Below are 14,959 nucleotides of genomic sequence, written 5' to 3' on the forward strand. Positions count from 1 at the left end.
ATAGTGCCAAAAAAATCTCCTGAGTGGGCCAAATTGGAAAAAACTTCCTTTCCTGGCAGCATTATGCCTGGTGCAGGAAGATTACAGGGTCCCAGGAGCATAGAGGGAGATGTTGCTTCAGTGGGCAGAGAAAGATACTATCTGCCTGCCTGATGGTATCTGGGTTGTGCCCCATGGTCTGCAGGTTCCAGACTTCTTCTAAGGCATCTCAGAAGTCTCAGGAGGGAGGCAACGGGGCAGGAGAGAAGGGAGTGCTGGGAGTCAAACAAAGGTAGAGTATATGGGAAAGTGGAGGGGATGTGATGCTTAGGGTTCCTGTGATGCTTTCTGCAAGGTTTGCAAGTGTCCCACCCATACTCCCATTGGAGTGCTTTACATAGTCCCAAGATCTCCTGAGTGGGTCAAATTGGAAAAAAATTATTACCTCTTCCTTTCCTGGCAGCATTATGCCTGGTGCAGGAAGATTACAGGGTCCCAGGAGCATAGAGGGAGATGTTGCTTCAGTGGGCAGAGAAAGATACTATCTGCCTGCCTGATGGTATCTGGGTTGTGCCCCATGGTCTGGAGGTTCCAAACTTCTTGTAAGGCATCTCAGAAGTCTCAGGAGGGAGGCAACGGGGCAGGAGAGAAGGGAGTGCTGGGAGTCAAACAAAGGCAGAATTTATGGGAAAGTGAAGGGGAGAGGGGCAAACAAGAGCAATAGGAAGTCAGACTTTGAACAAGCCCAGTCATGCCTCGGGTACCGGTTCTACCTGCCCGCTGCCTGACCACAGCCCAGTTTACCCAGTGACTGCAGTGGGAACTGGGGTGCGGAGCAGCACCGTGTGAGCAGGATTTGTTTGCTGGTGGTGTTTCTGGGGAGGGGAGGTGGCCAAGACACATTGCAAGGAGCACGGCAGCCAGCTGGCAGCCCTTGCCACAGGGCCCTGGGCAGGCACCGGAGGTGGCTTTGGAGGGAAAATGCATGTCCAGGTGTGATGTTCCTGTTGCAGGGCTTGGGATGCAACTGGTTGTGGAATGGTGACAGAGGACTCAATGATTTCTGCAGCTGACCCCGGGGTGCATCTGATTGCCAAAAGGTGGCTGTGGTGACAGGACCAGGTATACTCACAAGTCATTGCAGGTTAGCATCACCCCCTTTTTAAAGAGAAGAAAAAGCCCACCCTATGCAGAATATCTGTCTATCTCCTACCCTACAAACTATTAAGGTATCTAGTCGAGCCCTGACCTTGCTAAGAAGAAGCAGCACTCAAGTAAAATTGCAAACATCTGGGCACATGAGGTTTTCTCAGTTTTGAAACAGTAGAAGACTTCAAAGCCAGTTACAAGCTGAGATTGACTGGTTTGGATTTCATTAGTTATGTGTCAATTATGGCATCCCAGGGGGAAAAGTCAGGAGGAGCATTCATTGGATGGTAGATATATTCCAGGGCAGGACAAGCATGTTCCCTGCCATCCTCATTTACCCAGTTACATCTCAAGGTCTGATGATGATGACTGAGCAGTTCTACTGAAAAAAAGCAAGCAGAGGGAGGCTCAAGTACCTAACCTGCAGGTTGTGTGAGACTTGAGAGCATCTCAGCTGCAAAAACCTTCTTTATAAATTTCCTTAGGGTGCAGGGACATGAGCAGGACCACAGGGCTTGGTCCTCTCCAGCCTAGAAACCTGCCAAGCTCTTCAGAGATACAAAAACCCCCCAACCTTCCACCATTTTTTTTTTCCACCCAGAGGGAAATCATGACATTACGTACCTGCTGTGTGGCTGAAATATTGAAGCATAAAGTTCCAGGGGTGCAGACCCTGTGACTTGGGGCCCAGGGCATCTCTTCCTGGCTCTGGGAGCAGCTTTTCTTCTGACCTATCAATAGTACAACCTTGCCAGGCAGTCCTCAACCTGCTGTCTCAGGTCACTTATGCCAAATAAGTGCTTGCTTTTGCTCCAAATGCAGGTTCTTCTTGAGTCTGCCCTCCCAGGCAGCTACAGCCCTCTCCTCCTTCTGCCAAAATCCAGGCTCAAGGGAGAAGCTTCTGCAGTTTTCCATGATGGGTTTCACCACTGCTATTTCCTGGCTCTTTCTTTGGTTTCCTAGGACCAGGCTGTTAGAAGAGTTTCCAGGCCACAGGTGGTTAATCACACACAATTAACATAAACCTGAACTAAGTGTGGAATAAATACCAGCTGGGAAACCCCCCCTTTTTTTTTTTCATCAGCTGTATGAGGCAATTTACAGAAAGCCTGGAGGCATGGGGAAAAAGGATCCTTTCATGAGTTTGCAGGTTCATGTGAAAGGGGGGATGAGGGCAGTTTGGGGCAGCAGGGCTGTCCCTGTGCTGTGAGCCAAGGCAGGAGAGCTGGTGAGATGCCAGCTCTGCCAAGGCAGAGGGTAAAGCTCTCCCAAACACTGCCAGGGCTGAGAGATGGCAGTGTTAGTCCCAATCCACTAATGAAGGGATACACTGAGCTGGGATGTGACTTGCAGGACACCAAGCAGAAGCTGGACACAGTTTTTGAGTCTTGGTCTGGTGCTGTAGAGCCAGGACATACGAGGCTGTGGGAGATGTCAGGGCTCATGGATATGGTTTGACATTTCTGGGTTAGCTGCCCTCAGAGATGCTTTCCAAGGCACACTCCTTGGTAAAAATTCTTCCTCTCCTGCCAGTGCTGATGTTCAGCTGGTGTCCTGGGGATTGGGTTCGAGGAGCTGCATTAGCAGAAAACAAATTCTTGAAAAGTGAATGAATAGCTTTTTGCCAGGGTGTTTCAAAGGGAGGGCAATGCTAGTGTAATGAAAGCATCCAGAACATGGGTCTACCCCTTCAGCAAGCATCAGCTGTGGGACAGGCTGAGCTGTACTGCTGAGCTGGCCCCTTGGGCTCAGTTTCCACCACCAGCTCTGCAGGATGCTGCTGATGCAGGGGTCCTGCCACATCTTGCACCCTTGGCTGGGGGGCTCCCAACAGAGAAGAGCAGCCCAGCTGAAAGCTGGCCCAGCAGAAAATAGGAATGTTCCTTCCAGTCTGGCTCACCAAGTGGTCCTGGCTGGCACTTGGCAACGTGGGGAGTAGCACCCATGTGGGGACTAGCACCCTATCTTGCCTCCAGTGCATGGAGACAAACATGTCTGGCAGTCTGTTTGTCTGAGAAGCTGCACTGGATTGTGAAACATCGACAGCCTGAGATCTTGGATCAGTTCCTTTTAAGCAGGGCCCTGCAGAGAAAGAGGAGCCTACCAGTGAAAAAGTACTGAGGAAAACAAATAGGCATTTTCTTGGTACTTGGGCTTCCTTCTGGACCTCACCCAGTTGCCCCAGGGCTGGCCAACAGTGGAAGTTTCCCCTGTACACATCACTTTTAGTATTCAAATGTCAGTATCTGCCTTAATTGACTATTTCCAAGCAGCATCTTCCAGATGCTTACTCATTTTCCTGATGGATGGGAATTTGCATGGATTTTGCAGCCTTGTGTGCTTAAGACAACAACACGATGGGAATGCACCAGAAAAGGAAGAAAGCTTTGCTGGCTGAGAATGTGCCAAATAAAAGGTGAGAGAAGAATGATATTGGGCACACATTTTGTGCCAGTTCTTCCCTTTATCTACAGGGTTGTGCTCTGAGCATCCCTTACCAGCTGGATGGGTAGATAAGTGGTAAGGGTCTGGAAATTGCACAGCTGGGGGTGGTGGAAGGATCAGTCAGCAGAGGACACAGCAGGCAGGAGGCAACTCCTGGGCAAATCGTTTTTTCCATTTAAAACAGATTAGCTCAGGATCCAGGGAAAGGGCAGGCTTCCCCCTTTTCCAAAACACTAGGATTAGAGGGAAAGGAAGCGTTGTTGACAGGGTGTAATTCCACAGCATGAGCAGGGATTGTTTCTGAATATGAGCTAGAACTAGTTCAAACTGGTTTAACAGAAACTTCATGCATCAAAAACCTCTAGCAAGGACATTAGAATAAAAGTGTTGCATCCTCAGCAGCACCTCCTGTCTGCTTGGCTGCAGAGCCACATGGTCCATGCAGAGACCCCACAGCTCCCCAGAGCATCTGTTGTTAAACCTTCCTGAGGATGTCCCAAGTGCCCCTTCAGCCTCTAATACAGATGTGCAGCCACCTCCAAAGGAGAGAAAAGGGTTTTGTGGCAAGGCTTGGGCTACCAGCTTTTATATATATTTGATGATGCTCTACAAAAGAGCTGTTTTGGCTTACTTTGGTTTTAATGAAAGGTCTACTGCCTGAAGTCTTTTTCAGGAAAAAAATCTCTTATTTCAAAACATAGTGTTGGGGGAAGGAGTAGAAGTGTGCAAAAAATCTGAGAAACTGATCCGAAGTGATAAAGAAACAAGAGGGAAAAGCACCTACATACACATTTTTTTAAGTGGCAGGTTTTTTCTGCTGCATTGGTGACCTCAGGAGCTGAGGCTGACTCTGTATGACCCAGACACAACCAAAGGGAAGGAGGCTCAGGGCACAAGAGGACACATGAGAGACCTGATGTAAAAATCTCTGTTCTTCTGACAATTATAGCAGGCCTCCCCTGCCTATGGTGGCTACGAGGCTTCGAGCCCAGGGGCTGTGTGGTTATATGGACCAGAGATGGGGAGGAAGAGAACAGGACCCCACAACTTCTGGAGTTCATAGAGGCCAAGAGCATCTCACATCTTAGCACTGAACTCCAGCAGTGCACGAACGATGCTTTGACATTACAGTGTCCAAGGTAACACTGGGTATTAAGATATTGACCCTTGTGGGCATCTCAGAGGAGCTGGCAAACCATCTGACCAGCTGCTCTGGCTGAACAATAACCCCACGATAAATAAATTTAAAGATGGAGCAGTGCAGCCAGCAGTGGAGGCCCAGGCAGCAGAGCTCAGGTCTCCCAGGGGTGCAGCTGGGGGAGGGAAGGGCTCCCACGATGCCTACGTGAGAGGGACACTATCATTTAATGTAAAGCAGAGTTTCTGGCTGGGGGAGTCCCAGCAGCTCAAATTTCTGGGCCAGTGTTTTGCTTAAACTGGTCACAGGAATATTTTTCAACAGTCCTGAAGCACCTGGCATGCGGGTCAGGTGTGTCAGGGCAGAGAACAAAGACACAGACACATTGTCTGCTCCAAGAGTAGTGGAAAATTTCCCCAGCACTTGGGGCTGACAGTGCCTGGCTGGCTCCAGGAGGGCTCCTGTCAAACACTCACTGTCATTTTGTACATCCTCTCATGTAGGCTGGCTCTGGGCAACCTTGCAAAGATGGTAATTAAAAGTTGGGTCCATGAAATCTCCTAGAGCTGTTACAGGAACTGATGGGGAGTTTCAAAACTCCTGACACAGCTGGGGATGAGGACATTTTGGAGAGGCAACCACGTAGTAAGGGCCACAGAAACTCTGGCACGCCTCGGGTGGCACTTTGCCCAGGAAGAAGTCATTTCCCCATGACACTGGTCATGCAGAAAGGGTCCTCCATACTCCTTTACATGCTACAGAGATGGGATTTGCTGTTAATTCTGTAGCTGCATTTCTTTATGAATATAAGCTATTACAGTAACATGCACTTCTGTGCTTGATAACCAAGGTAGAGTATTTCCAGTTTATCTCTCTGTATCTTCAAGCAGAAAAAAAAGAGCATCTGGAAAGTATTCATGGGCTATTTCCCACACCAGCACTACTTTAGCTTGTAAGTTTGCTTACTTCATTCTGGTCTAGCCATAACACTTCAAATCTGCATCTGCTCCATTTAGCAGCTCCCAGCACACTTCAGTAGGAGCAAATCTTGTCATTCCTAATGCTTGCAGTAAGGGGAGTAAAATCAATATTCAAGATTTCTCTTCACATTCTGCAGAACTTGCAGAAAATCCTATTCCTCCTTCTCTGCCTATCCCCCCCTACACCCACACCCAAGTTTTAGAGCTCTTTTTTTTTAACCAGAATGAACTGTTTGACCTCAAACTCAAAATAATTTCTTCCATTTCTTCCTTAAGTAATAAATTAGGTCAAAGAGCTGAAGTAACTTATCAGAAGGCACCACATCCCTTTTGTGTGTGGGATGATGTTCTTGCCTGACACTCTGGAGCCATCCCTTGTCTTGCTGGGGTTACTGCTGTCTGTGTTCACAGAACCACTGTGCCATGGGGAGCCCGGAGACACCTGAGATTTACCTGTGCACCACTGCTTCCTACAGCCACACAAGAGGCCATGCAAAGCCTGCTAGGTCTCCTCCAGCCTGCTGGGATTAAATCAGCCAAAAGCTCAGCCAAGCCCTCCTTCTTGGTGGTCAGAGAAAGGCAGGTAAAAGGCTTTCTGGCCCAAAGAGGCCTTGATGGGTTTTTTTCTGCAGACATGGAGGCCACACTCAAGTCAGACTTCACACTTGTGGAGAGCCTTGGGGTAGCTTGGTGGGCAGTAGCTCCTGGGGCTGGGCAGGAGCCATGCAAAGCCATGCAAGCAACCCCCTTGGAAACACTAATCCCAATGGGAAGACATTATCCATGTCCACTGAAAGGACAAGGAGCCAGCTCCAGACCCCCTGCAGCCTCCTGCCCCACAGAGTGGCTGGGCTGGGGTGATGGGCTCTGGAGGGGCCATTCTGGGGAGCTCCAAGCCAGGAGGAACAATTCTACTCAAAAAAACCCAACAGTTTCATGGAACTGCTCCTTTCTGGGTGCAGTGGAGGGAATAGCAGGGATTTCCTCACTGTCAGGCACAGCCAGTGAAACAAGGCAGCTCAGTTTTCACCAAAAAAGTGTTTCTTCATCAGCTGACAGTGAGACAGTCTTCAGTTCTGTTTTGGGTTTTTTTTGGGGTTTGTTTGTTTTTGTTGTTGTTTTGTTGTTGTTTTGATTCCTCTTTTTTTTGTTGTTGTTGTTTTTGTTGTTGTTGTTTTGTTTGGTTTGGTTTTTGGTTTTTGGTTTTTTTTTGGGGGGAGGGGGGGGTGAGGATTTTAATTTTGCAGAAGGTTTCCAGATCTTGGGCTCCTGTTTCCATCTGAAAACCAAACCCATTTGGAAGAGCCGGGCTCTCCGAGGGAGTGCACACCTCTATTTCTGGCTGACCCCTCTGGAGGGGTGGGACGCAGAGACCCAGGGGAAGCCCGGGGGGTGCAGGTCCTGCCCCAGCCACCCCATGCAGGAGCTGCTGGTGGGGCCCGAGTGACCCCACTCGGTAAAACAGGGGGAATGCAGAGGGCTGGCGTGACCCGGTACCGGTGCGGGAGTGCTGCCTGGACCTGGCACCAAGCACCAGCTGCGTTTTGGATCTTCCCTGGGTCACCCTGTGCTGCCCATGTCCCCTGGCCCCCCATCACATCCCCACGCAGCAGAGGGTCCCGCCGGGAGGGGAGGGGAGGGGGAGCAGGGTCTGTCCCTTTGCCTGCTGCCAGTACCGTCTCACTGCCACCCGGATTTTGGGGCAGAAGGAACCATTTTGCAAGCTGCAAAGCAAAGGGGAGGGCTCTGGCTACAGCTGCAGACTCCGCCAGGGCCATGTTTAGCACTGGGAGACAAAAAGATGAGCTTCAGGTCAAAAGATCCTGCAATGACAGAGCTGCCCCTCTCTTGAAGCTCTCCAGAGGAGAAGCCCTGGTTCCAAGCAGCAGACTCATGGCAGGGGTTACCTGGTGACCCCATAGGCTGAGCAGAGCTCTGCACAGACCCTCCTGGAGCAGCTCTTCCAGGAACAAGTAACTGGAAACGATGGGAGAGCTGGTGTAGGGAGGAGAGAGGTGTCAGTGCCAGCAAACCCCTCAGTCCAGAAGGAGCTCAGGGATAATGCCTTCCCTGAGCTTGTTTGGAGGCCCAGCACTTCCAGGTCAGTGACACAGGGGCAGGTTAGCCTGGTTCCCATACATACCCATTGCTGATTAACCAAATTTACATTTACCTGACTTTACATGGCAGTGCCTGAGTGAGCACCAGCCTGGAGACACGGCTAGAGCAAATAGTGTCTGCTTTTGGTTTCAGACCCAAACCCCAAACCAGTCTGACCAGATGGAACCCAGTTTCAGGTTACACCCTGTCTTGCTCTCTGGGTGACTTAGTGGGGAATTATCTCACTCTCTAGCACACCTCAGCCATCTCTCCAGCTATCAACACATCCTCCCTCCTCCCAGCCCTCCCCAAATCGTGGGACTGCTGCTGCTGCAGCACCAGGGAGCTCTCTCCTGAGCTACCACAGCCTGGGCAGAAAAAAGGTTCTATGATAGCAGGCATGGGAACTGCACCCACCCCCTCCACCAGGTCACTGCTTCTCAGACACCACACCCAAGTCAGATAAGACAAACAATTCCTTTTTATTGCCACTTGTACCATCTGAGTGAGCGCACAAAAAAAAAAAAAAAATTAAATCAAGATGTTAGGCTTATTGCATAGGTCGTGATAGGCTGTGGGAAAGACAAAGAGATGGAAGACATGATACCAGGCAGATCATAAAAAGCCATGGAGGAATCTGACCAGCCCCAGGGACACTGAGGCAGATGCCCATGATGGGGAGCAGGGTGCAGTCAGATTGCCAGCAGGCTGTGGGCAGTGGTTCCTTCCCTTCCAGCCTAGGCACTGGCCCAAGGAGGCAGCTCTCCTGGAGCTCCACTTGAGAGGACCTGAGCCATGTCCTGAGTCAGGCATGGCTTCACCAGAGCCTTCCAGAGCCACTCTACTCTTGGCCCTGAAAGGATTCAAGCGTTTAAACTAAAAACTGTAAATAGATTTATGCTTCTTATACATATACACACACACACGCACACACGCACACACACATCAGTTTCCTCTCTCTTCACAGCAGTTCCAGGATTGGTGCCAACCCTTTAGCCAACAAGGTATCCCAGGCATTTCAGAAACAGCAGCTTCTGCCCCCAGCAGAAGTCCTCACATCCCAGAGGCATCAGCTTGTACGACAGAGATGCAGCAGGACCCAGCTGGGGAGCACCCCACTGCAAATGAGGGAAACACATGGGACCCCACAACACTAGTGGGAAAGTTACACACTGCTATGGGGCCAGGGATCAACTCTGGACCTCCCAAAGCTGGGATCATCTTGCTCCTGGGCCCAGGAGGAGTGAGGAAGCCCAGGGACACCAGATGCTGGTACCTGGCCTTCTCCTGTGCTCTGGGAGATGCCAAGGACTCAGGTCAGGCTCTGGGGAGAGCACAGTAAGATCAAAGCTACAGCAAAAGTTCAGCTGAGAGGGAGCTGGGTCCTTCTACCCTGCCCTCACCATCAGCAGGACAATTAGGAACATTTCCTCTTCTTTCACATGAGAAAAAAAAAATAGCTATTTTGTCAAGGTGTTTGAAGTCAGACCAGAAAAGCAACCAGGACAACCCACAGAGAGAAGATGCTGGACACATACTGCACGTAGGAGGCTACAACATAGCAGCCAGGCAGAAAAAAAATAATCTGTGCTTTTCTGTTAAAAAGCAAAACCTAGTGATTAAAGCAGATTTTTCTGTTTCCTTCCATCTTGAAAACAAGAACCACTGGGGAGTGTCACAGAGCCCTTGGAACAAGTCTGGATGGTTATATGAATCACATAGCCCTCAAGATGCTCACCATGACCAGGAGGACTGCTGGGAGGCAGGGCCACCTTGCAGAGGACTGGGAGGAAGGGAGGAAAATATGATACTGAGTGGAAGAAAGTGGCACTGGGGTCAAAAAATTGCTGGCTCTGGTGAGCTTGCACCATTCAGCAATGCAAATGCTACACAGATACTGACCCAGGGTCCTCCAGTGAGTTGAGTGGAGCTGTGCTCTGGGTTTGAGCAGAAATAAAGATGTAATTCAGAGCTTCATTGGATTGTTTGAGGTTAGGAAAGGATAGATAACAGAGAGCATCAAAATGCCCCCTGGTCCTCACTTTCCAGAGCAGCCAGTTAGCCAAGAGAATCACAGACACTGGTACTGCCAAATCAAGGCTACATCTCGGCCTCTTGCTATCAAAGTCTTTGAAGAGAAAGAGTCTTTCAGGCAGAAGCCTCTGTCTTTAAAAAACGGAACTCCAGAAAATTTGGGGAGTGCTGGCAAGAGAGAGGCTGTGGGTCAGACTGGTTTTGTGGTACTGCTGTAGAACAGATGCTCAGTGTCCTCTGTGGTGGAGAGGGTGGAGTTGGTGGCAGTGGCTGGCTGGCGGCGGCTGTTTTTCCTGTTCTTCAGAAAAAAGTAGCCAATGATTGCCAGGACCACCATGATGCAGATCCCGAGGAGCACAGCAATCACCACCTCGAAGGCACCTGCAGGGATACATGAACACATTTAGAAGGGCTCCTCCACCACAGCAGGAGCAGTCAGGAAGAAGTAAGCAGAAGAGCCAGTGAAAAAACTGTGCTGGCAGAGGAGAGGTGGGAAACATCTGGCCTGACAGCAGGAGGGGCATTGCACAGCTGGGCAAAGGAGAAATAAGGCAAGTGCACGGTATGGAGGGTGCAGCCAGGCTGTCTCTCTCCCAAAATGTGGTTTCCCTGATTTCCCAGATGCACCACGCCCTCTAAAGGCGATTCTGGGACTTGGGAAGGCTCGGTCACTTGTCACCTCCAGGAAGAGCAAACCCTCCTGCAATGCTGCTCTTGCTTCCTATGTGACCAGGGAGGCCACCACGGGGTGGTCGCAGAAAGCACCTCCTGGCTGGGATGAAGCTGCCAGAGTAAGTGATGCTGGAGAGGCTGAGTTTGTGGGGAAAGAGCTCAGAGCCTTGCTATGGTCTTCTATGGCCAACCAAAGTGCAGCATCCTCAGGGGAGACAGTCAGACATGGTGCATTTGAGAGCTGGTGTGAATTAAGTATTAATCAATCTATAGGGTTGAAAAACAGAATTGGGTGATTTCAGGGCTCTCTACTGAAGAAAGAAGCCTTACAGCTCCATGGGGAAAGGACACCAGCCTTACTGTGGTAGTCTTTAAGGAACTTGTAATTCAATAGCTTTGGTGTACCTTGCAGTTGTAGAGAGGGTCTAGAGGGTCATTAGATTTCACCACAGTTTACCACCCAGCATTAATGGCACCCCACTTAGGCCTCCTTTCTTGCAGAAGTTAGCTGTCATTATGTGAACTTTTCAAGAATTTTCCTTGACATTTTCTGATGTTGAACAGTGGAGTATTCATTGGAGTTTATGGAAAGAAAACCAGGACCCTCTGGTGTGAACTACTGAGTCACAGACAAAGAAGAAATTGGACCAGAGATGCACAGGGCACAGAAGCATCCCTTGCCACTTCTACCATTCCACAAATCCCACATTGGTCCCTCAGCTTCAGGAGCAGGGTGGGATAAAAGGCTATTATTTGAAAGAAAATGCAAAAAGAAATATTTCAGGACAGCAGCAAGCAAGATCTGTGTTAAAAAAACTGTTACTTACTTAACATAGCAGTTTGGGACTCAAATGATTCCCATCTCCGGCCAATGGCATCTGCTTCTGTATTGAGAGAAGAGGGGAAAAGTTTTACAAAGAAGGCTGAGAACAAGGGACAAGGAAGGTTTCTGAGGCACACGTTTCCAGTTCTCTGAACTGACTGAATGCACACAACATCCCTCTTGGCAGCCACAGCACGGAGCTCTCAGGGCAGGCACAACGTAGCCGAGGGTGGCACTTCAGAAAAGCAGCAAGAGCTTGTAACAGATACAGTTTGGCAGATTTCCTCCAGTTTCAGCTGTCATCCTCCACAACAACACATACACTGTAAACCCTTATCTCTTGTTTATTGAAGAATGCTGTGAGATATGGCCAGAGTTTGAGAGCAGAGCTGGTTTGACAGAAAGCTCCCAAGAGACTGCCTCTTTGGGACCAGAGAAGTGATTTTCAGAGTTTGATCAGTAAAACTCCAGCCCTCACTGTGTCTGCTTACTTGTGATGCCTGAACATGACTTCATGCAAGCTTCCTCTTCTTCAAAGTTGTTGCTGTTGCCACCACAGCCCCCATAGGTGAAGGGGTCACATTTCTCAGAGAATGGGTTATAGTACCAGCGGGGGATGCTCTCGGTGCACTGTCCAGTATCAGGCAAGTCCACACAGTGACCTGGGAAACCAAGGAAAGTTCTGGGTTCCCAGAGTGCCAGCACTGTCAGCTTACAACAGAGAATCACAAACACCATGGCAGAAGGGATACACAACCCTTAGGTCCCCTTAGGTGGCTCTTAGGTCCCCACTACCGAGTTGCCAGCTGCTCAAACTGGCACTGCCAAGGTGAGCTCCCACCTGCCCATAAACCCAAAGAGCAAGGAGGAAATAGGACTATCAGAGCAGTCATGCCAGACCTTGGATTCAGTCCCCTGCAGAAATGACCTGTCCTCAGGACGCAGAAGGGAACATGAAGAGCCTGAGCACACAATGACTGCAGTTTGGCTCAGTTCTCCTCAGCAAGGAAACTGCATTCAAGCTGATTTGGGATATACTCTTTTTGCCCAGTGGTGTCTACACTGGTACAAACAAGGGGAAGGTATGGGACTGAACACAGGAATTCCTATGTTTACTTGCATTATGCCACTGTTGTGTCCCTCACACCACTTGGGTTTGCAGTTTCCAAGAAAATGCTGCAGGGTTTTGTACAAGCCAGGTACTGAGCCCATGAGACCTGCTTGGGTGGAAAGAGTTAAGGCAGGAGAATGAGTACCTCCTGTAAACACCTACCCTCAAGGTCAGAGAACAAGGCAGGAGAATGAATACCTCCTGTAAACACCTACCCTCAAGGTCAGAGAACAAGGCAGGAGAATGAATACCTCCTGTAAACACCTATCCTCAAGGTCAGAGAACAGGCTTTTGCTTGTTTTTAATACAGGGGCTTCACAGATTCTACACCTGGTTTTGTAATTATACAGAGAAGCAGTTAACAGTTTTGCTGTGAAACACCAGAGTGAAGAAAAGAACAAAAGCTGGGAGATGTCAGCCTGGGTGCTCTGGGTGGTCTGTACCTTGCTTATGTGTGATGTTGATTTTTTGCAGTCTGTTGAACTCACGAGCATCTGCAAGAGAAATATTTTATGTTAAAACTTCTCCTACCAGTTGAATACAAAAGAAATGCCTCCATCTGTGCAGATATGGGCAGAAAGTGCTTTCCTGAAGCTTTGCTTTGCTTTCACAAGCCAGGAAAAAGGAGATATAAATTGAGGTTCTAAAATATCTCAAATATGGTATGTAGTAATGAGAAACGATTTCCAATTTCCATTCCACAAGTACAGAGACAAAGCTAAGGAAAATAAAAGCTGCTTTCTTATTATTTTTTTTTTCATGAAGAAGTATGGGCAAACCACTAACACTCCTGGTTTTATGAAGTGTGAAAGGGCACTAGTGCAGGATATAAGAGAGGGCAAAAGAGATGAATCGTGTGCTTGCAACCTAAAAAGGCAACAAAACACCCACTAAGAGGTTATGGGAATTATGTTAGAAGAGGATAAGAGGGAGGGAGGGAGGAAAAGAGAGAGGAAAAGAGGGAGGAAAAGAGGGAGGAGGGATTACAAACATGGGCATCTCACCACTGTGCATTTACATTAGTATAATTAGTATAGATTTACATTATATAATTATATATTAGTATATAATATAGCTAAGGGAACTGTGACACTGGAGAGTTTGGGAGAAACCCTGGTTTCATTTACCACCTCCCAGCTCTAGGGAGCAGGTAAGGTCATTCAATTAAAAAATACTGGAAGAGGAGAGGAAGAAGTCTTACAGAAAAGAGAACTGAGGAGTATTTAAGAGGCAGGAAACATACCAGAAGGAAGACAAGCTCTTGCATTCAGCAGAGATATGGAAATGGCAAATAGAGTATTGCAGAAAAAAGGTAATTCAGAGTCAGGAGATAAGAACAGGAGGCAAAAAAAGCATTGAGTCAACACCTGCAGCTTACACTGCACTCATCTCTGGGCAGATACTAAATTGCACAAGCCAGAATTTGAAGCACTTACATTGTTCACAATACATCTCATCTGACCCATCAGCACAGTCCAGGGTTTCATCACACTCCAGATAGGCATCAATGCAGCAGCCATCCTTGCATGTGAAGAAAGGGGACTGACAGTTCCCATTGCACACTGCATCAGAAACAGTTCAAATAGCTCATTACAATTAATTCATTCTCCCTGCCACACAGGGACCTACAAGCTGCTAATAAGGCTGGCAAACAAGAAACAGACTGGTTAAGGTCTCTCTTCAGTGGCACCTTGGAGTCAAAAAAAAAAAAAAAAAAAGAAAAAACAAAAAAAAAAAAGAAAAAAATTTGTTTATAAATGAAACATTGCTCTAGGCATAGCCATGCTTCCTCTCAAAAAAAGAGGTACACAGAAGGTGGAAGCAGGAGTGAGCTACTCCAGAAGAATGTGGAGACATTGCCCAAGAACGGGGAGATTAAATTAGGAAAACCAAACTGGTTACTCTCATCTGCTCAAAGGGTGGTCTCAGGTGCTTAGTACTCTGCCCAGTTCTGAGCTCTCCAGTGCACAAAAGAGACTGGCATACTGGAATTAATCCAGCAGAGGCTCAGCAAGGATTTGGCCTTGGACACCTAGCATGAGGTTATGGAAAAGACAGAGAGATTCTCATTTTCAAGGTGCACGGTAATAGGACAGGCAGCAAGAGACATGAGTTGCAACAAGGGAAAATTATTTAATATAAGGGAAAAAAATTGTAACAAGGACCATAAAATGCTGGCACAGGTTGTCCAGAGAAGGTGTGCAATCTCCTTTGTTGGACATACCCAAAACTGGACTAAATGCAGTCCCGAGCAACCCAATGTGACTCAAAGCTGGCCCTGCTTTGAGTAGTGGGTTGGACCAGATGACCTCCAGAGGTAACTCCCAGCCTGAATTATCCTATGACATGAAAGTGAAAGGCTTTGGGAAGAAATTAATCTCCAGTGCCTCACTGGCTTGAGGTGCTAATCAAAAGCCACAGGAATGGATGTGAGACACTGAGCTCAGGGCAGGATCACACAGCAGTACAGGAGGCTCACCTGGCTGTTGTCGCCCACCAACAGAACCTGAAGAGAGAAGGGGAAAAAT

The 14,959-nt window shown here is 48.5% G+C and overlaps 1 protein-coding gene across 3 annotated transcripts in view; it reads right to left on the reverse strand.

Annotated features, from left to right (window-relative positions):
• Positions 1 to 8,327: 8,327 nt before the first annotated feature.
• The window catches only part of SPINT1 (serine peptidase inhibitor, Kunitz type 1), a 41,812-nt gene continuing 35,180 nt past the window's right edge, over positions 8,328 to 14,959 (reverse strand). For 2 of the 3 annotated variants that reach the window (XM_071744741.1, XM_071744743.1), the window contains 6 exons: positions 14,911 to 14,937; positions 13,868 to 13,993; positions 12,875 to 12,925; positions 11,812 to 11,982; positions 11,325 to 11,381; positions 9,609 to 10,206 (listed from right to left, as the gene is read on the reverse strand). In XM_071744741.1, coding sequence (XP_071600842.1) covers positions 10,016 to 10,206; positions 11,325 to 11,381; positions 11,812 to 11,982; positions 12,875 to 12,925; positions 13,868 to 13,993; positions 14,911 to 14,937 — 623 coding nt within the window. In that variant the 3' untranslated portion in view covers positions 9,609 to 10,015. Of the gene's footprint in view, positions 10,207 to 11,324; positions 11,382 to 11,811; positions 11,983 to 12,874; positions 12,926 to 13,867; positions 13,994 to 14,910; positions 14,938 to 14,959 lie in introns of all 3 variants that reach the window. The other variant, XM_071744742.1, reaches the window with a different exon arrangement.

Source organism: Heliangelus exortis, chromosome 5 (genome assembly GCF_036169615.1).
Source record: "Heliangelus exortis chromosome 5, bHelExo1.hap1, whole genome shotgun sequence".
Lineage (NCBI taxonomy): Eukaryota > Metazoa > Chordata > Aves > Apodiformes > Trochilidae > Heliangelus > Heliangelus exortis.